Here is a 22,632-nt window from a genome sequence, read left to right on the forward strand (position 1 = left end):
CTCTCATGAAAGGGAGAGGTCTACTTTTATTTTACCTTCTAGAAAACAGTAAGAGTGGTTAGCTACATTTAACATTGATTTAGATATCATTATTCATTACATTGCAGGCCAGAGAGAAGATATGATGAGGGCCACCTTGAATTTAATATCTTTTGTTCCTACTCTAGCAGCACACTTTAATATGTGATATATCCTGCTTAACCCACTGTTTAGAACAAGGGGCAGCTGCTTTCTATTAAATGACTCTCTGCACTTTATGAAATCCAATGTACTTTAGCTACACAAGAAACAGTAAATGGTATTGCGTACATTATGAAATCGTCAGCTTTCTGCTCTTTGTTCTGTTCATGAGGAATTGTAGTTCTATTCAGAGTTCCACTGTTGTCTAGGGCTCCGAGGATAGCAAACAGCCATCATTAAAAAAATTTCTTTGCATCTGATCCAGTTGTGGCCTGAAGAAGGAGAACAACATATGATACATGTTCCAATAATCTCAGAAGGCTCATCCTTTTATCTGTTGTTTTTACTTCAAGCAGCAAAGTTATCTATTAAAGTCCAGTCCTGTGACCAAGGCTCCTCTCCTTTCAGGCCTTCCACTTTGCAAATTTAGATCATCTTTTTGGGGAGTTAACCATTTTTTGTTTGGTCTACTCCTTGCTGACCAGGAAAATATTTGACAATAAGCTGCATTTTCCATTCCATTCCAACTTATGTTACACGAATGGGAAAAATGAGTCTCTACACCCTATTGACATTCATTTAATATATATATTTTTGAGCTTTGGTCTTATCTAGTACCTGTGATGCTTCTGTTATTTTGTAGGCTTATGCTTTAAATGCTTAATTGAAGGAAATTTTGTTATTTTAACCACTTCTTTTAAAATGAAACTTTAATTGGTATAAAATAAAAACATGTTGTGTACTACAGACTAGAGTATTTTTGTCAGAAGTACCTTAAAAGTTATTGTTGTAAGCATAAAGAAAATATAAAAGAATGATACAGTATTTCAAAATTAACATTAAAAGGAGGAGGAGGATCAGCTTGAAATTTTAACCAAACTCTGAGTCTGTATAACAGAAATAGTAGGATTAAATAAAATTAAGGGACCCATCTAGAATTCTGTTAAGCATCAGAAAGCACACATATGACCGTTGCAGCATCTCCATGGTCATATGATCAAAATTCAGATCCTTGGCAACTGGCTCATATTTATGATGGTTGCAGTGTCCTGGGGTCATGTGATCACCTTTTGTGACCTTTTGACAAGCAAAACCAGTGGGGAAGCCAGATTCATTTAACAACTGCGTCAAGAAAGTTGTAAAATGGGGCAAAACTCACTCACCATCTCAGTAATGGAAATTTTAGACACAGTTGTGGCGATAAGTCAAGGACTATCTGTAAGTGTGGGGGGGGGGAAATAGCTGTCTTTTCATTGCTTGTAGTGAAAGACTTTATCTGAAATTAATGGAATGTGGATGGTTTTTGGTTCTCATTATACCACATTACTGATAGTATCAGTGGCTCTGTCAGGAGTATATCTTTCGCTGCATAATCAGAATTTTATACCAGTTGAATATTCTGTAATCATAATGATTCTTTTTAAAAAAATCTGCTTCTGGTAACAGCTTAGTTTCCTTTCAAACGTAGATTCAGAGAAAAAATTTCATGCAGATTTGCTTTTTTTAATATAGTAGCAACTGGTATGTTTGTATAACATTATGAGCAACTTCTTTTTAATCAGTAGTAGTGTATCTGATCTTGAGAAATCCATACGGAAAATTAGAGAAGTCAATATAAAAATGGACCAGTCCGTTTAATGTGGTGTAATTCTGACGCCACTTCAGAAACTAGGAGATCAAAAATAATTAGTTGACTCGGCAATCAATGTCAAGATTTTAGGTGATTTTTTTTCTTATTTCTTGCCTTATAGATTTCTATTTCTGTTCATTGTATATACAACTATTGTATATCGGTACTGTAGCTTAAAGGAAATGGTTTCACAAGGTATTGATGATCAGAACCTGATTATGTATCAGAAGATGTATAAAGCCTGTTCATACTTTTCATTGTTTGCCTAACTTGTACCTAAATGACAGGATATATTTATGAGAACTCTGATAAAAATATTATATTTTCTTGCTGTTTTATTGGATATTTCAGCCCCCCTTCCTGTAACAAAAAACAGTTCCAAAATACTATTAATAAAAACTAGTCATAGGGGAGGTAAATAAAACGAGCATTATGGAATTGCTGTTTTCATTTGTAGAACATAATTTTTAGGGTCTGTTCAGTGATGAGAGCATACTTGCTTATGTTGTTGCTTCATGTCAGAATAAATGACACTGAATTGCCTCATACTAAATAGTTCTGTAATAAGATTTAGGATAATCTGTGTACCTGTACCTTGTCTGTTTCTCCATGGACTATTTGCACATAGTTTGCCTCTTTCACTGTGTTTTTGTCTGGCTCTCTTGCCAGATGTGCTTTTAGCTCATCTTATTATATCCAACAGTCTTGGCTTCTCCACCCACAGCAATTTATTTTTTGTAACTAGTGAGTGAGATACAAAAATGCTTCTGTGACAACTCTAATTTGAATGTGCCTTGACAAACTGTATAATTAAGTACTTTTGTGCAGATCCTGAGAGCAAACAAATCCTAGCTCCAGAGAGTTAAAGTCAGGGTCTGTTTTCCAGCACTGACATCAAGCGTGTACCCACATCTAGAGATATGATGCAATTTAAGTTATCCAAAGCTGAAGGAAATAGGGATCTATTTGTAATCGAGAAGAAGGACACGTGGACTATTTGAATTATGAGAACAATCCTCATTATAACTTCAGAATGAGACATATTAACAACTGAGTAATTTCAATAGTCTTAGACATGTTACTGATACTCTGTCTTATTCTGCCAGTTTAGATTCAGATTTTTTTTTATTTGGGCTACTGTATAAAGAAATTATGACAGTTGAGAGGGTAACGTTTACACTCACATAATCGTATATGGAATCTATTCAGTTTTACATGATTGAGGAATCCTCAGATGATTCCTATATAGATGCAGCCATTTACTGATATTTTTACACCTTGATCATCTATATGAAGCAGACCAGTACATAGAAATTATTTTCCTTATGCTAATTTTCTGCAAACACGTAGAAGCAGCAGATCGTTCTTTCTAAAATTTGGTAACTGAGAAGGCAGTGTTAAGACTAAGTGTTATTTTCAAGTTCAGTATAACATATTTCTATATCTTGCTGTCAAAAGACATTTTACTAAATTGTAATGAGTAATGTAACTAGTGTCATTATTTTTCCTTTCCATATTCTCTTGCGCTCCAAATGTCCCTCGGGGATATGCAAACATTTTGATTCAAATAGAGCTATTCAAAGCAGTTTGAATCAAAATGTTGTACACATCATTTCTTTCTCTTCTAACAGTCTAAATATATGAATTCAAGATCTGCTTCTATCTGTATTCCATTCTATGTTCTTTCTTTAACTTCCCACCAATTAGAAATTCTACACTTTCTACACTGTTTCACTTTAATTAGATTTTTATATATATTGAATAATCTGAAACGATTGGTAGCTTTTTGTTGAACTAAGGCCATTGCTTTTTTGCCTTCACAATGATTTCATTAATTTTTTATTTATTTGATTTCTGTAGCCGCCCCTCTCAACCAAGAGCAAGAGCCGAGGTGGCGCAGCAGTTAGAGTGCAGTACTGCAGGCCACTTTAGCTGACTGTGTTCAGCAGGTCAGCGGTTCAAATCTCACCGGCTCAAGGTTGACTCAGCCTTCCATCCTTCTGGGGTAGGTAAAATGAGGACCCAGATTGTTGGGGGCAATGTAAATATATATATACATTGCTTACTGGTGTATACCGCTTAGAGAGTGCTTGCACTTAAAGCGGTATATAAATCTCATAAATAAATAAATAAAATAAACCAGCGACTCTGGGTGGTGTATATCATAAGTGACACAATGCTATTAACCATGCAGTAGTTGTGGTTTAGACCATGTTTTTAATCTGTTACAAAGAAACAAATCTTTTATTTATTGTCCTTTATTTATTATCAATGCCATATGTCACTTCTTAGTCTGTGTTACACAATGGTGTCTGAAATATTTACTAGCAGTGTCTCTGATAGATGGAGTTTTTGACTTTCAATTTAATAACAAAATTCTAAATTTCAGCATTAAAATCTAATGACTGACTCTTAAAAAATAGCACAAATCTTTGTAGCACAATTTTTAAAGGTATAATAATTGCATTTATGTTGTTGCCTTTATCATGATCTTTATATCTGAGCTATTTTATTTTTTTATGTATGTGCATAAGGAATTAATTCATAGATGTCACAGTGCAGAGAAATAAAGACGAGAAGTAAAGAGAAGTAAAGAAAAGTAGATAAGCTTGCAAGTATTATATGATACAGATTTTACAAATACTCCTGAGAGAGATTCAAAATAATTTAAAAATATTAAATTTACTTTCCTTGAGTAAATAATATACCATGTATTTGAACTCTTAGTAATATATGGAAATTTAAAGCATATTGAACAATAATTAGCAATGTAATAGATTGTGGGAAATTAGATGTTGATACTTTTGTTTCTGTTTCAGATGATTGGCATCAGAAATCTGAGTTCAGGAATGAATGCTTGGACCTAATGTAAAAGAAACTGGCCTTAAAAGTGAGAACATTTCAGAGAATCTCATAATTAAATTACGTCAGAAATTCAATCATGTATGGAAGTGCTCGGTCAGTTGGGAAAATTGAGCCAAGTAGCCAGAGCCCTGGGCGTTCACCAAGGCTGCCACGTTCACCGCGATTGGGCCATCGTCGAACCAACAGCACAGGAGGCAGCTCTGGAGGTAGTACTGGAGGTGGAAGTGGTAAGACACTGTCAATGGAAAATATCCAATCCTTAAATGCTGCCTATGCCACGTCAAGCCCTATGTACCTAAGTGAACATGAAAACGTGGGTGCAGACACACCTAAAAGCACCATGACCCTTGGCCGCTCTGGGGGTCGCTTGCCTTATGGTGTTAGGATGACCGCAATGGGCAGCAGCCCCAACATTGCCAGTAGCGGGGTTGCCAGCGATACTATTGCATTCGGAGAACATCATCTTCCTCCTGTGAGTATGGCTTCTACAGTGCCTCATTCACTACGCCAAGCTAGGGACAACACAATCATGGACCTGCAGACCCAACTAAAGGAAGTGCTCCGGGAAAATGATATATTGCGAAAGGATGTAGAAGTGAAAGAAAGCAAACTTAGCTCCTCCATGAACAGCATCAAGACATTCTGGAGTCCTGAGCTGAAGAAAGAAAGGGCTCTGAGGAAAGACGAAGCATCCAAAATCACGATTTGGAAAGAACAGTATCGGGTGGTTCAGGAAGAAAATCAGGTTAGTGAACTTAAGCAGAAAAGAAGGGTGTGTGGGGAAATGCAGCGGTGATAGTAGATAGGTTTTGAATAATTCATTGCTGTGAAATTCCATCACGAATTCCATCATCTTACCCAATTTGAGTGGTTTTAAAAAGCACCGTATCACATGAAAAGATTCTGACTTGGCTCTTTCTGTATTACCCGGGTAAATAAATAAAGTAGGGGCAACTTCTTTGTTTCCCCCATTTTCAAAGCACCAAGTACGGGTAGTCCTCAACTTACGGTCACAATTGAGCCCCAGATTTCTGTTGCTAACTAAGACAGTCGCTAAGTCAGTTTTGCCCCATTGTATGGCTTTTCTTGCCACAGTTGTTAAGTGAATCCGTACCGTTAGTAACACAATCTTTAATTAAATCTGGCTTCCCCACTGACTTTGCTTGTCAGAAGGGCGCAAAAGGTGACCTGGACCATGGCAACCATCATAAATATGAGCCAGTTGCCAAGCGTCTGAATTTTGATCACGTGACCCTGGGGATGCTGCAGTGGTTGTAAGTGTAAACAAGGGTGATAAATCACTTTTTTAGTGCTGTTGTAACTTCAGATAGTCACTAAACGAATGGTGGTAAGTCAAGGACTACCTGCGGTATAAATATATTCTCTGATTTCTTCAGGTCAGAATTCATTGCGTAATACAGAAACACTGTAATTCATAATATCGTTAAGTAATTATTAACTTCAAAGTACAATTAATCAACAGCACCTAATTTGACAACTGACAGTTAACCCTTAGTCTTGGTATTTTCAAAACTTTTTTAATTGGGTTGCCTTTTTTGCTCCAAAGCTTCAGATAGATATAATCATAGAACTAATATTCATAGATCAATTTTTACCTCAGCAGCAATAGAATGCACTGCAAATTAGATAGGAAACTGCAAGAATGGCAAAAACAAATGCAGATGGTCCTCATTTAATGATCACTTGTTCAGTGGCCATTCAAACTTAAAATGGTACTGTACAAGCTGCAGTTAAGACTGGTATGCCAAGCGGATTTGAAGTTCTGATGTTTCTCCCCCCCACCACCTCGCTGCCCATGGTCAGGTGATTTCACTTTGGGCACTTGACAGTTGAGTTGTATTTATGGCTGTTTGCAGCATCCCATGGTCACATGACTGCGCTTTATGACAGCTTTGCCCAAAACTGGCATTTGCTTCAGGTTTTCAGCAAAACCGCTCCCATAGGGAGCTATTGGTTCGCTTTCATGACCATAACATTTCCTAAACAACCATGGATTCACTTTATGACTGCTGTAATTTTCTTAATGACTCTTGCAAAAAAGGTCTAAAATCGGGTTGGTCACATGACCAACCTGTTTTACAAACAGGGCTTTTTTTCTCATAGAACACCCCGAACGGAGTTCCGGCACCTTTTTTGGATGGAACCTTGTAGAGTAGGCAAGGCGGGTTGTATGATGTGTGTAAGTTCCGGCACTTTTTTTTTTTTTTTTTAAGAAAAAAAGCACTGTTTACAAGTATCATGAATTATAGGCCATGATGGACAGGCTCCATTATGGTCAGAACCCAGGGTCTATATGTATCCTACAGGAGATTTTAAATCACCTCCAAATGAGATTGAGAGAGGATCAAGAACACCTGGCAACAGTTGAGAAAAAAGAGACCAATGGGATGCTGAGTTTCATATGGAGAGGGTTTAAAGAGTGTATTTATGGCTTTTAGAATTTTTGTGGAGGGTTTTCCTTCTGAAGAAAGTGAAATGAAGAAGGGCAAGGCTTTCAATTGTTGTTTTTTTGGCTGCAGCCCCCATTTTACAAGATAGTCTTAATCTAGAGATTAGGCTGGAGTCCTCATTGCTCTCTTCAGGAAACTATTTAAAATAGCTGTTCTAGAAGGAATCGGGAATGAATGTCACAACTATACTTACTACATTAAGATAGCTACTTGTTTATGAAATGAAAGCAATTGGATGTTAGGTTTTTGTTATGTTTTTATGATATAAGCTGTCAGGAGTCTTTTTTTAATTCTGGCAATTTATATACTGGATGGATGGATGGATTGTCCTCGTATCTAAAAGAATAAAATATTTCTTTTTAGTTTAAAAATGCATGAAAACCTATGGCTTTTTGGTCAGCCAAATAATATTTAACAGAAGAGGATGCAGTGACTTTTCTACATAATTCTGCACACCCTTTCTAATTGTTGATTTAAATTCCACTATAATTACCACTATAATGATAGGCTTGTCGAACAATGGCCAAAAAAGGAAAGGTATTATTTAAAAGCATGGTGAAATATATAATGAGATGTGAAAGCTTGATGTCCTAATTTGCCAGTTCATGTCTAATTGAATTGTTTTACACCCTCTATACCACTTGCAACTAGTGACTTCTGCCCTTTATACAGAAGACCTGGATACTGAAATTTACTTCAAAGAAATATCCCCACATAGACTTTCAGTTATGGTTTATTTGGATATTTTTAGCTGAGCTCAAGCCACATTCATTGATGAATGTAGTAGTGTAAAGCAATCTTGAATAACTCACTTCCTCAAAATGAACTGAACACAGTTTTCATTGTTTCTAATCAGTGTTGTCAGTGAACATGTACTGTAGACTGAATTACTGAAATTGTAATTCAACTTGCCTGGTTTGGAAACCCTAGTATAAAAAAATAAGGTTTAAAGATGCTAGAAACATTAGATGAGTTAGATATTTTCTGCTGAAGAAACTGAGTTGGATAACTTATAACTTCAATTTCAGCTTCTTATACAAAGAGCATACTTAGTATGTTCAGAAAACAGAATTATAGGTAGTCCTGGACTTACGACCACAATTGACCCCAAAATTTCTGTTGCTAAGTGAGACAGTTTTTAAGTGAATTTTGCCCCATTTTACAATCTTTCATGTCACGGTTAAGTGAATCACTGAAGTTGTAAGTTAGTAATATGGTTATTAAGTGAATCTGGCTTTCCCATTTACTTTGCTTGTTAGAAGATCGCAAAAGGTAATCACATGGCCCAGGGACATTGCAAGTGTCATAAATATGAACCGGTTGCTAAGCATCTGAATTTTGATCATCTGACCATGGGGTTTCTGCAACGGTCATAAATGTGAAAAACAATCATAAGTCACATTTTTCAGTGCCAATTTAACTTCAAAAGGTCACTAAATGAACTGTTGTAAGTTGAGTACTACCTGTACTGTAATACTCATGTTTCCCCCGATTTAAGGCTGGGAAATGCGTCTGCAACACATGGCCCAATCCGGGCTCCGGAAGCCTTTTCCAGGCCCGATCTGGCTCCAAGGAGACTGCGGAAGCATTCGCCAGACTCAAATCCGGGCGGCAGCGGCCTGGAAAAGGCCTCCGGAGCCTGGATTGGGCTGCGGGGAGGATTGTAGAAGCGTTCCCCGGCCTCAAATTCAGGCGGCAGCAGCCTGGAAAAGGCCTCCGGAGCCCGGGTTGGGCCGTGGGGGGTCACGGAAGCATTCCCCGGTCTCAAATCCAGGCTGCAGCAGCCTGGAAAAGGCCTCTGGAGCCCGGATTGGGCTGCGGGGACGATTGCAGAAGCGTTCCCCGGCCTCAAATCCGGGCACCAGCAGCCTGGAAAAGGTCTCTGGAGGCATGGGGAAGTGTCCCCCAGCTTCAATTCTGTTCTCTGTTGCAGAGAACAGAGGCCTAAAGTACCATAAGATCACGAAAGATCAGTAGCATGAGATCTCGCCCCACTGATCTCACGTGATCTTGCATTACTTTAGGCCTCCATTCTCTGCGAACGCACCGAAGGCCTGGAGCAGCCAAGAAAATGAAGGATCTTGATCTTCACAGTGTGAGTATTGAAGGCCTGATACATAGAAAGACCCGGGGTGGAGGTGGGGAGGGAGAGAATATCCAGGCTGAATGTTGCAGAGCAACTGTGGTCGCTTGTAAGGGTGAATGACTGCCGGATGCTGTTGCAATATTCGTAACTTCAGGACTTGCTCGTAAGCACTAGGGAGCGCTCATCACGTAACTTTGAACGAGCATTAAATGAACGCTCGTAACTTGGGGATTACCTGTACTAATTTTTCATCCTATTTTAAAGTTACAAATACAAAAACTCTTCATAGCCTAAATTTTAGCAATCTAGAAATTGTTTCTATTCCATCCTAATTCAGCAAAAAGTCTGTTAGGAGTTAATAATCAAACAATAGTCAAATAGTTTAGCCCTGATCAAATAGTCCAACTTTATATTCCTTATTTTTGTTGTGCTCAGTCTTGAACTTTAAATAATTTCTATAGTATTACAGGATTTGATCTTTTATCAATCTTTGATATTTAAAAGGAGCCTTCAAAGCTTTCATCAGCCTACTTTTTAAATCCCATCGAAAGGCATCATCTTGGGTTTTCTTGTCATAGCTGTTCCAGGTCCAGATCCTTTTCTTGATTTTCTATCATTTTTATGTCAGGTAAAAGTTTTGTAAAGTTTGTTCATCATCTTTTAAAAGTATATCCACTGTATTGTTTCTGAGATATTAGTTATTAATATTTCAGTTCATGTTTCAAAAAACTGTTTAAGATAAGAAAAAGTTAAAGTCAAACTTAGCCATATTAAATCTTTTCTACCTGGTTCTTTACTTCCCTCTAGTGTCCATTCTCAACATTTATCCTAATATAGGTTTACTTTCATTTCAGTCATTTCCTGTGAATATATTATTTAATTATATCTATTTTTCAAATCTTACAGCAAAAATAACCAATATTCCAAATATCTCTGGTCTCCCAATCCATTTAAAACTTTCTTAACTCAAAATCATCTTTTTTTTTTTGCTTTTTGCCAAGTGTATATTATTTTAAATTCTTAAGTCTCTGTTTATTTATTTTTTAATCTAAAGAAGGTGAAATTCACCAAGTATCAAATTAAGCTGATCATTTTGAAGATCTCTAATATCCACAGGGTGATGAAATTGAACATTTCTGAATGTGATTAGAAAATAAGTTTGGCTGGCTCAGTGTAATAATAATGATGATGATGATGATGTTGGAAGGGACCTTGGAGGTCATCTAATCCAACCCCCTGCTCAGGCAGGAAACCCTATACCATTTCAGACAAATGGTCTCTTCTTAAAAACTTCCAGTGCTGGAGCATTTACAACTTCTGGAGGAAAGTTGTTTCACTGATTAATTATTCTAACTCAGGAAAATTCTCCTTAGTTCTAGGTTGCTTCTCTCTTTGGTTAGTTTCCATCCGTTGCTTCTTGTCCTGCCTTCAGGCGCTTTGGAGAATAGCTTGACTCCCTCTTCTTTGTGGCAACCCCTGAGGTACTGGAACACTGCTAGCATGTCCCCCCTCGTCCTTTTCTTCATTAAACTAGACATACCCAATTCCAGCAACCGTTCCTTATATGTTTTAGCTTCCAGTCCCCTAATCATCTTTGTTGCTCTTCTCTGTACTCTTTCTAGAGTCTCAACATCTTTTTTACATCATGGTGACCAAAACTAGATGCAGTATTACAAGTGTGGCTTTACAATGCATTGTAAAGTGGTATTAATACTTCACGTGATCTTGATTCTATCCCTCTGTTAGTGCAGCCTAGCACTGTGTTGCCTTTTTTGGCAGCTGCAGCACACTGCTGGCTCATATTGTCCACTAGGACTCTGAGATACTACTGTTGAGCAAGGTACCACCTATACTATACCTGTGCATTTGGGGGTTTTTTTGCCTAAATGTAGAACCTTACTTTTTTCACCATTGAATTTCATTTTGTTAGATAGCGCCCAATGTTCAAGTCTGTCAAGATCTTTCTGTATCTTAAGCCTATCTTCTGGAGTGTTGGCTATTCCTGCCAGCTTGGTGTTGTCTGCAAATTTGGTGAGTTCCCCATCTATCCCCTCATCCAAATCATTGATGAAGATATTGAAGAGCACTGGGGCACCCCACTACACACTTCCCTTCATGTAGATGCAGTTTCATTGAGGACCACACACTGAGTATGGCCGGTCAGCCAGGTACGAATCCATCTGGAAATGATGCTGTCTAACCCACATTTTTCTATCTTATCAAGTAGTAGGTTGTGGTCTACTTTATCAAATGCCTTACTGAAGTCCAAGTAAAGACCTTATAAAAGACTGTACCTTCTCCCTTGGCTCCTGGCACTCACTGGGAGCCCGGCTTGACCAGATTCGTTTTAATGAGAAACCGTATCATCTGTTATGTATACAATGTGTTTGACTACAATTATGTCAGGCTTTTGTGGTACCGGCCTGGTAGCCATGGAGCACAGGTTGCATTTCCATGTTACTTCTCAAAACTTTCATATGATCAGTAATGCTTGTCAACCCTTCAAAGTAGATTAGATCAGAAAACAAATTGTTTTAAGTTATGGACTATTGGAATTCTTTTGTTGCAGGACCTAATAATAGAATCTTTAAAGCTTGACAGACTTTCTGCCTGCCTGCACTTCTTTCAAACAAAATCAAGAGGGGATAATCTTGAGGGGGGGGTTTCACTTCCACTCCCACCCGCCTTTCAGAACTATGCTGATTTTTTGCTCTTCCATTCCTTCAAAAGTATCTCCTTCCTCTTCTGCCTGTTCTTACCTTTGAATCAGTCTTGCAGGAGAAAGTGAAATGATAAAAATGGTATTGAACCATAGAGCTGTTTTCTAAAATATAAGCTAATTGATTCCGGTCTTTATTCCATTTGATTATCAGGCACATTCATCAAAAATCTCCCTGGTAACATTTTATTTCATGGTTACTATGACAGTTGGGTATGTACCACTTTTTGAAAATGGATGATTCATCGCAATATTGTTGCCACTCTTTTTGGTTGATGGAAAGTCTAACACTAGATCAATTTATTTTTATTGGCTGTAATTAACGACAGATCTAACTAACAGTTCAATTAAGAAAAGTAAGCAGGCATGCCTTACATGATTATCTTTTTTCACCATCTTCATACATGTTTTTATAATCTTAATTCAAATTAGAATTTAGGAACATTAGAATATGAAGTTTTGAGATGCAGTCATTAGGTATAATTTATAGATATTAAAAAAACATCACATGATTTGTCATATCCTCATTTTTTTAGGTTCTAATTTAAAATCTCTTGTTAGTTTTTTATTGTTTTTTTCCCTCCAAAAGTAACAAGTTTCTAATATTCCTAACAAGTTCTCAGGTTCCCTGTTTCAATTTGGCTGATAAAAAGTATGCTTATCATGAATAAATGTGAAGTCTGCCCAAACTTCATAGTTATCTTGACTTGCAAATGAAATATTTAAGAGCATTCTTGAATGAGCAGCGATCAAAAATGGAAGACAGAGGGTTCAAGCAGGAATGTATAAAGTTAAATACTAAATTGGCTATGATTCAAGAAATTATTTTTTCAAACATGTCCTAAAAAGGGAATGGAAAATGCAAGTAGAAACTGCCTGTAAAATAAACAGTAGTACAGTACATCCTTTTCTTAAGCAAGTAGCGTATCCAAAAATTCAGCGTAGGGATTAATTATCTCAATGGATAATTGAATAAGCCACTTTTGGTAAACCCTTGGCAGTCAAGAAGGATGCAGCCAATCTGTGGATGATCACTTTTTATGTCAAAACACATTATCTAGATTGGTGATTACAAGTAAATGAAACACCATACATCATTGAAATCGTAATAATATTAATATGACTGTTCATCATAGCATAACTCTCCCTTGCTTTAGGAAGCCCAAAATAATCCAATCCAGATAGCAACTGCTGGTAGTGGAAAGGAGAATCAAGTCTTTAAAAATTGTAATTGTTTCCTGATGGACAGAGAATGGGAAAGCCCCCTGTAGTTCTTTTGCCCAGTCAGTCACATATCAGTTTTCCAAACATAGCTGAAATCAATCTAAGCAGGTTTTCTTTGAGCCCATCAGTTACGGCCTTCACTGGAAATCTTAACTGCAGGAAATGAGCGAGAATGCTGCCTTTGCTTGCTAGTATGTTGATATACCTCTAAAAGACACATGCACAACTACAAACAATATAGGCCACTTTATTAAAGCTAGGTTGCTCAGCAACATATGAAAGGGTATACCAAGTTCTTATGCTCTGTGTAGCATCTTATTTAAGTTCCCTTGTACAGACAAAAGATAAACAGACATTGTATGTTGGGATGTGACCTCAGAACAGGAGAAGTGAACAAAAGAGTATTTATTGATTTTATCCAATTTAGAAGCTGCCCAGACCCAGTTAACTCTGGGTTGCTCACAGCATAAAAAACAAACAAAAAAAAAAAAACAGGCAGACATGCAGACAGACAGATCGATCTAATATTTAGGCATGACGCTGAAAACCAGGAGATTGTGAGTTCTAATTCTGCTTTATGTATGAAAGCTGGCTGGGTAATTTTGAACCAGTTTCTCTCTCTCTCTCTCTCTCTCTCTCTCAACCCAACTCACTCCACGGGGAAAAATAGTAGCAGGAAGGTCTACTAGGTATGTCCTCTGCCTTGAGTTATTTATAAAAATAACAAGCAGGATAAAAATAATCTCCAAACACAGAATCCATTCCCCCAATGTCCTCCTAACAGTAGATGTCCATAGAGCAGTGTTTCTCAACCTTGACAATTTTCAGGCATGTGGACTTCAACTCCCAGAATTCCACAGCCAGCATTGCTGGCTGTGGAATTCTGGGAGTTGAAGTCCACATGCCTGAAAATTGTCAAGGTTGAGAAACACTGCCATAGAACATATACTAATAAGGGTATATTGGAGCTGCAGCTCTTTTGTTATGTATGATCACGATGTAACAATGTTCATGATGAAGGTTAGTTATTTCTTATTTTTAAACTTAACACAAAGCAGAAAAGTGATTCCTTTTTCTGATTAACAGAACTTGACTCCCCCCCCCCAAAAAAAAATCTGGAAAGTTTTACTGGCAAAGAGGAAACAAACAATCAAATATATATTCTGCATGTATTCTCAGATATTCTTCATTGCAAATTAGTCAAATATTAATAAAGAATTTTAAAAATTGAATAAAATATAAAAATTACATTTGGCTCGATGAAATATATCCTACTGTGCATATTTGAAAAAATCCATGTAGAACTAAAAGCCAACATGAAACGACAACTGAAGGCGGGCTTGACATGAAAAGGAATAATTTGTCATAGCTGACCTCTGCCCACCACCAGGATAGACTCAGGATGTGAGTCTTCCCTGCAGGAATATGTGATCATTGAATGTGTATCTTAAATGTCAGGTCTGTAGTCTATCTTTTATAAGGGGAAAATAAAACATTAGGACTATTTAATTAGTCTTTAAATAAAAATAGCCCAGAAGGAACAGAGGGAAAAAAAGACATAAACCAACCCTGATAGAACAAGAGGCCATAGCCATTAATAGGAGAGCAAATAGTAGAGAATAAAGAAATGACCACATTGCACAAAAGGGAACAAAGCAAAAGAGCCCAGAAGCTAAATAGAAAACAGGATTATAAAGCTGTAACTAGAGCTTAGTGTTAAAGAGATGCTAAGGGCAAACAAATGTTATGCTTATGAAAAATAAATAAATCCTGAATTAAGACTTAAACCAGGGATTTCATAAGACTGCATGACTATGGGTTCATAGAACTTTGGTTTCCATTTTTACTTCCAAGGTTGCAGTTTCCCAGATAAAACTGGATATGCATTTGGGGGGTGTTTCCAAACGCTGAGATCCTGCTCAAAGAGCAAGCTGCAGATGTGGCTAGGAAGGCTTTTGGCCAGGTTCATCTAGTGCAGGGGTAGGCAACCTTGGCTTTTTATGACTCGTGAACTTCAACTCCCAGAATTCCTGGCTCAGGAATTCTGGAAGTTGAAGTCCACAAGTCATAAAAGAGCCAAGGTTGCCTACCCCTGATCTAGTGCAGTGATGGCGAACCTTTTAGAGACCAAGTGCCCCAAAACCGCCCCCCCACCCCTGTCCCCGCTCTGCCCTGTCCGCTGGGCCACCCACCACCTCCATGGCCCACCACAGATCACACAGGCAGCCCAGCATCGCCATGGCGGCCATGCCCTCCGCCCATGCCCTATAGCATCTGCGTGACAGGGCGCAAGGGCGGAGTCTTGTCCCCGCTGCCCGACTACCATATCCTTGCCTGTGCTGCTTTGTGTGGGCCGCGCCCGGGGGTGATTCTCCTCCAGTGGGGCTGCTGGTGAGGAGGGGGCTGTGGGAGGAGGCAGAGCTGGGGCGATGGTGCGTGTGCCCACAGAGAGGGCTCCGAGTGCCGCCTCTGGCATGTGTGCCATAGGTTCGCCACCACTGATCTAGTGCACCAGTTGTACTCTTTCCTGGATTGATAGTGCTTGCTCTTGGGACAGAGGAAGTGTGAGCCTCCTGTGTTGTGGTACCTGCCCTCTGGGACAGCCTTCTGCTGGCATTTCAAACAGGCCTGATCCTGTCGTCCTTCGAATGGGTCTTGAAGACCAGATTTTTTTTCCAGGCCCCAAAATAGGTTGCAGTATGTAATTTGAATTGAACTGTTGTGTGTGTCTATTTTTCTTGATATATCTTTTATTTCTTTTGTTGGTCCAGTGAACCATAGTCCAGTGGATTATGGTTTTATTTTTAATTTGTGTTGCCCAGGGTGACAGTTGATTTGGGTGTCCATAGAAATCTAAATTAGAAGTAAACAAGCATCTAAAACCCTTGCTGAGATTTATGGCTTTTGGAAAGTAATGTGATATTGGGAACAGAGAAATTTTTCTGCATTGAGATCAATCCCTTCAAGAGTTTCCTTCAGCTTTCGTTGATTGTTGTTCCATTGTGGTCTGTGTCTGTCTCTTTGGAGCTCATTCTTTCTGAAGTGGATAGGGGAGAGCTCAGAGACTTCTTTTCTTTTGAAGCATATGTTTGGATAAAACCACAGAGCAAGTTGTGAGTACATTCATGCACATGTTTCATTTCCTTGTGGTTAAAAAAAAAAATGAAAATCCCAAAGTTAAGAGAGTATTTATACCCACCCACCTACCAAATATCTCTGTCTCCAGTCTTGATCAATATTGGATATGAATCTTAGTGTGTTGGAAAGCTTGAATGTGGTTAAAGATAGATGGAGCCAGCAGAGCTTTGCTTTAAGGTCATGCTTAGAGAGCAAAGAATTTTAGAGAATCAAGTGAGGAGGAAAGTATTTTAGTCATTCAACAACAGTACAAAAAACAATTTTTAAAATCACACTGAACTACTTTAGTAGCCATAGTGAATCATTGCATAGAAAGACGGAACAGAGACATCTATGTTAATATGAAAAAAATGAAAAGCCCCAATACATTTGCATGAGTCATTTCATCAAACACTTAAAAAAAAAGATTGATTTGCTTCAAACTAGTGGGGACCTATTGTATGGAAATATTAAAAGTATGCAAATTTAAGGATCACGAGGGCAAATTTCAGGGAGTTTGAATAAAGTAAATGATATTGTGCTAATACTTACTTATATGCATTTCAGTGTCTCTATCTCCCACTTAAGGTGTAGGTCTAGTTCAGGGGTAGGCAACCCAAAACACTCAAAGAGCCACTTGGACCCGTTTCCCACCTAAAACAAAACACTGGGAGCCGCACAACCCTTTTGACATCTAAAATGAAGATAACACTGCATATATCCTTTTTTATCTTTTATATATATATATTCCTCTCTCTTTCCTTTCCCCCCCTCTCTCTCTCCTCTCCCTCTCTCTTTCCTCTCTCTCTCTCTCTCTCTCTCTCTCTTTCTCTCTCTCTCATTCTCTTTCCCTTTCTCTTTCCTCCATCTTTCCTCTTTCTCTCTTTCTCTTTCCTCTATCTCTCCCTTTTTCTTTCCTCTCTCTTTCCTCTCCCTCTCTTTCCTCTCACTCTTTCTCCCTCTCTCTCTCCTTCCTCTTCCCTCTCTCTCTTTCCTCTCTCTCTCTCTTTCTCTCTTTCTTCTCTCTTTTTTCTCTCCCCTCAAGATCTCTGGTTGCCCCTTTCAGTGACTCTGGGCAGCTTACAGTTCAGAAAGAATTCGGGCAAGTGGCATTTCAAAGGTCAGACCGGGGCTTGGTCGGGCCCTCGTGGGGTGCAATTAGGGGCAGCTCCGCAGAGTCCCGGGCACCTGACTCATGCAGGAAGCCGGCCGGGAGCCCACAATTAGCGGGCCCACCAGGAAGGGGCTGACATGGACACCCCCGCGGCGGTCAGGCAGCCCCTGAACTCCCCGCCGAGCCAGACAGGATTCCTGGCCAGCCGGCCATGGGGTGGGAACAGCTCCCTCGCCGGGGCCGCTCGGCCTCCCGAGCTGTCCAGCCGTCCCGGCCTTCCCAGGGCCAAATCCTGCAGGAGGACGAACCGGGCCAGCTGGGCAGCGGGAAAGGAGGCACACTGCGATTCGCACAGTCCTGGTCCAGAAGACCGCCCCCGCCCAAGGGACGGGGGGGCTGTGAGGGGGAAGCCCCTTCCAATGCCCGGAAAGCAGCGCTTCTTCTCCTGCTCCAGGCGTGGGAAAATGAGCGGCTATTCCTGCCAGCTTGGTGTCATTTGCAAATTTGATGATTTCCCCATCTGTCCCCTCGTCCAAATCATTGATGAAGAGGTTGAAGAGCACTGGGCCCAGAACAGAGCCCTGGGGCACCCCACTACACACTTCCCTCCATGTAGATGCGGTTCCATTGAGGACCAAACGCTGAGTACAGCCGGTCAGTCAGCTACAGATCCATCTGGTGGTGATGCTGTCTAACCCACATTTTTCTATCTTATCGAGTAGTTGGTTGTGATCTACTTTATCAAATGCCTAACTAAGTCCAAGTAAATTATATCCACAGCATTCCTCTGATCCACTAATTTTGTCACTTGGTCAAAGAATGCAATAAGATTTCTCTGGCATGATCTGTTTTTGACAAACCCATGTTGGCTTTTAGTAATGACTTTGTTTGCCTCTAAGTGTTCGCTGATTTGTTGTTTGATTATCTTTTCCAAAATCTTCCCAGGTATTGAGGTCAGGTTGATAGGTCTGTAATTTCCTGGGTCCATTTTCTTTCCTTTTTTGAAGATAATTTTTTGTGCTAATATTCATTTATGTTTTCTGGAATTATACGTTATCTGGAGATCACATTCAGGAAGGAGAGCCAGCTGCTCTGCCCCTCAGCCTCCCTGTACATTATGGTGGCTGCATGACCTCATCCCAGAAGTGGACATCATTCCTTGCAGCCAATCCCAAAATGGTGCTCATTTCTGAGATGGTGCCACACAGCCTGGGTGTCAGAAGGCTGTATGATGAATTAGCTGCTTTCTGAAGGAGATCTACAGAAGAGTTAAGTCACCGAGACATGATGGGGGAGAAGGATGGGGGAACCTAGCATGGTGGGAAGCAGGCCTAAACCCTGGAAGGACTCAGCAAGGTGGGATGGGGAAAAAAGTTAGGTGCACGGTAGCATCCCTGCAGTCAGTCATAAAGTGGGTGGATTGCCAAGTGTCTAAATTTTGTTCATATGACTGCAGGGATGCTGCAGCAGCTATAATTTCCAGCAGGGCTCACAAGCCCCTTTGTTCCGCTCCTTCATAATTTTAGACGGTCGCTGAATGAACAGTCATACGTCAAAAGACTAGTTGTATTTCTTTTGAAGTTTTGCATCTATTTCATCTTACAGTTTTCAATTTATTCCATCTGTTTTGTATTTCAATCAATTTATATATACACTGTGACAAGTGATCTTGATTTTTTATAAATATTTCAAATTCTGTCAGCTTTCTCAATGTCTCTTTATTCTTCTAGCGCAGTGGTTCTCAACCTGTGGGTCGGGACCCCATTTGGGGTCGAACGACCATTTCACAGGGGTTGCCAAACAACGCAGTCCGCCATTTTTTTCCCCCTTTTCCTTAGCTGTGCTACTCCCTTTTATTCTATTGGCTTTTGAAAGCCAATAGAATAGACTCTCTTGAATAGAGTCTAATTCTATTGGCTTTCAAAAGCCAGTAGGAATTGTCCAGGCTGTCTCTGCCCTCCTGAGTCCGCTAGGAGGGCAGAGACAGGGAGTCACGACATTAAAAAGGTTGAGAACCACTGTTCTAGCGATTTGTAAGTACGTCAATTATTGTACATTTCCAATAAGCAGTTCTTGCTAAGGCCTTTAGTCTGTTTTATGAGTCTTGATGCACCATATTGGCATATGTGAATACATATTTCTTAGTGTAGCTGTCCTTGAAATAAAAGATATTTGATAGTGAAGCTAATGGAGAAGTCACCAGATTTCCTCTTGTTTTTAGAAACAAGAGATAGAATTGTTTCACTCACCAATTAATACTATACATTGTCCATGAAGCATGTATGACTTCTCTCTGGATGGTACTACAATATTTTATAAATTCCTGTTTCTGGTAGACTTTCACCTGCTAAAGTTTGTTCTGTTTTGTTCAGCAGAGTCTGTAGACCAAGCAATTAATGCTACTACAATTTTATTACATTTTGTTGAATCTATTATTTTTTATTTTAAACTATTTTAGGATGCTATTCATTAGAAAGACAAGACTCAAATTTCAATATCAATAAAAATAATCTTTCCTGTGTTATCAAATAATTCTCTCTTTGTGTGTTTTATGGTAGGTTACATTGGAAGAAAATGCATCAGGTCCTGCTAAGATAGCTATTTAAACAGTTCTAGCATGTGAAATTGTATTTTTATTTTTTGATAGCATTGGAATATCTTTTCCTATTTGCTTTCATAAACAAAAAAATAAAATGTATTGATGCCAAGGTGTTTCTGTTCTTTCATATGTGGCATACTTCTGTTCCTTGGATTCGTTTTGACTATTTTCTGTTAATGTAGACATGAACAAAATGTTTTTTGCTTGACCTAGTTGAGCTGAGAAATGTTCTACTGACAAGCTACTTATCTGTCAACATTTTTAATCTCTTTTCTACTCTATTGCCTTTGAAATTATTTAACAACAGAGTAGTTTTAAGATCAACTTTTTAATCTTTTTAAACTTTTAATAGCCCTATTAGACATCTGTTATTAACTCCTTGTTTAAATATTCTATAGGGGTTTGAACAATATGCAATAAATTTTATTGATTAAATATCTGATCATATCAAAAAGCTACCAGAACAGTACCAAAAACACAGTAAAACATATTCATACCAAAGGGTCACCTGTGCTGTCAAACTCAATTTGTTTTAGGTAGGCTATCTTCTTAATAATGGTCTTTGATATGAAAATTGCAGCCTTCCTAGTAATATGCAAATTCATTCCGTATAAGAGGTATACTCTTTATCCCGATTATCCCAATATTAGTTTTTAAACAAGATTCTAAGTTAGTTATACAGGATTTGTATGATACCTTCAAAAGCAGATGCGCCAACATATACAATCTTTCTGCAAATGAAACTCTGTGGCAGGGGACCCCAACCCCCTGGGCCTTGGCCCTTTCAGAACTGGGCCGTGCAAGCAGTGGATGAGTTTGTGAGCACATGACACGCAGCTCCACTTGTGCAAGTGGCGGGTGTTTACGCTCACATATTGTTAGACACAAAAATAGTCACAAATTGAAATCCACTCTGAATTACAAATAGAAAAGAAGTTTATTAGACTTCACATCCAAGTCTAAAAAAATAACGGTTTGCAAAGCGTGGTGGATTCAGGAAGGCAATGCAATGTAGCCAAGCACTGAACCACACCCCAAATTCCAAAATCACATATTATTATACATCCTATCGCGATGCCCCATTCCCTCCCCCATGGCCCCATTGGCTTAGGCTTTGGAGGTTACAATCTATCAGAAGCGCCTAAACAGAATATATTATACTAATAAGATCCCTCCCCTACTATCCTATATCAATTCTAGAGGAGAGATGTCTCCCATCTTCTACACCTGTTAGATCCAGTAGGGGTACCAGGCACCAAAAGGTACTTAAAAACAATTTCTAGATGGTGACTCACACTGGGCCCCATGGTAACTCCTGTTCTCCCCCCTTCCTCCACCTGAGGCTTGTATTTTTCCCATATACTTGAAGCATCTACTCAGGCAATTGATTATACAATGATAATTATAAAATATAAAATATGATTACATGATAATACTAAAAGCATATACCATAAATGCCGGCGTATAAGGCGACTTCCGTGAGCGCTGAAATCGGCGCCAAAGACGGGGGTCGTCTTATACGCCGGAAATACTGGTAGTTTCCGGCGTATAAGACGACATTCTAGGAATGCAGCCCGGCTATAAAGACGGGGGTCGTCTTATACGCCGGGTCGCCTTGTACGCCGGCATTTACGGTATATTTTTATTTTTAAATTTCCCCCACAATATGAAGCTACATTTATGTGGGCGTGGGTGCTTGCCGCTTGCACAAATGGAGTTATGCACCTGCCTACTGCTCACACAGAGCTATCCCCTCCCCCCGCCAGGCTGGAAAGGTTGGAGACCGCTGCTCTATACAATCTCTCATATTTTAATTGTTCAAAACTTGTTCTAAATCTGTTCTGTCATAAATCAGTATTGTATTTCTTCTTAATGAAATGATTACCGATTCGGGTGTTTATTTTTCAGCATATGCAGATGACTATTCAAGCTCTTCAGGATGAGCTTAGGATCCAGAGGGACCTGAACCAACTTTTCCAGCAAGACACCAGCAGTAGATCCAGTGAACCGTTTCTTACAGAACTTACAGAAGAAAACTTCCAACGGCTTCATGCAGAGCATGAGCGTCAAGCCAAGGAACTCTTTTTGCTACGCAAAACCCTGGAAGAAATGGAGTTACGCATCGAGACTCAGAAACAGACTTTAAATGCTCGTGATGAGTCAATTAAAAAGTTGCTGGAAATGCTGCAGAGCAAGGGATTGTCTGCAAAAGCCACCGAGGAAGATCATGAACGGACCAGAAGGTTGGCAGAGGCTGAAATGCATGTTCATCACCTGGAAACCTTACTAGAGCAAAAGGAAAAGGAGAACAGCTTGCTCAGAGAAGTGAGTAATTCACTTAATCCATCGAATCTTGCACTATTTTTTTTTCATTGTTTTATCTTTTGATAGAAGCAAGCAGTTGCCAATTTTTCTAACCTGTTTAAAGCAACGCACACCTTACTCTGGAACCTACACTTGCCTGAGTGCAAATTGGTTTCTTATTCATAATTCATTATGACCTCACATATCATTTGATAAATATTATGTGTAGGAAGTTGGGATGTATCTGGGAATAATATCAAAATATCAGAAAAAGATTGGAAGCTGACATTCGAAATTTTGAGTTGTGAATATCCATATATGTT

The 22,632-nt window shown here is 39.1% G+C and overlaps 1 protein-coding gene across 15 annotated transcripts in view; it reads left to right on the plus strand.

Moving 5' to 3' along the window:
* The window catches only part of ERC1 (ELKS/RAB6-interacting/CAST family member 1), a 140,114-nt gene that overhangs the window by 2,418 nt on the left and 115,064 nt on the right, over positions 1-22,632 (plus strand). For 7 of the 15 annotated variants that reach the window (XM_039356299.1, XM_039356915.1, XM_039356134.1 and 4 more), the window contains exons 2-3: positions 4,630-5,420; positions 21,914-22,330. In XM_039356299.1, coding sequence (XP_039212233.1) covers positions 4,752-5,420; positions 21,914-22,330 — 1,086 coding nt within the window. In that variant the 5' untranslated portion in view covers positions 4,630-4,751. Of the gene's footprint in view, positions 1-3,792; positions 3,816-4,629; positions 5,421-21,913; positions 22,331-22,632 lie in introns of those variants that run through there. The other 8 variants (XM_039356393.1, XM_039356482.1, XM_039356645.1 and 5 more) reach the window with 2 other exon arrangements.

The sequence above is a fragment of the Crotalus tigris genome, unplaced genomic scaffold (genome assembly GCF_016545835.1).
Source record: "Crotalus tigris isolate CLP2741 ecotype Arizona unplaced genomic scaffold, ASM1654583v1 scf7180000017541.2806704, whole genome shotgun sequence".
Lineage (NCBI taxonomy): Eukaryota > Metazoa > Chordata > Lepidosauria > Squamata > Viperidae > Crotalus > Crotalus tigris.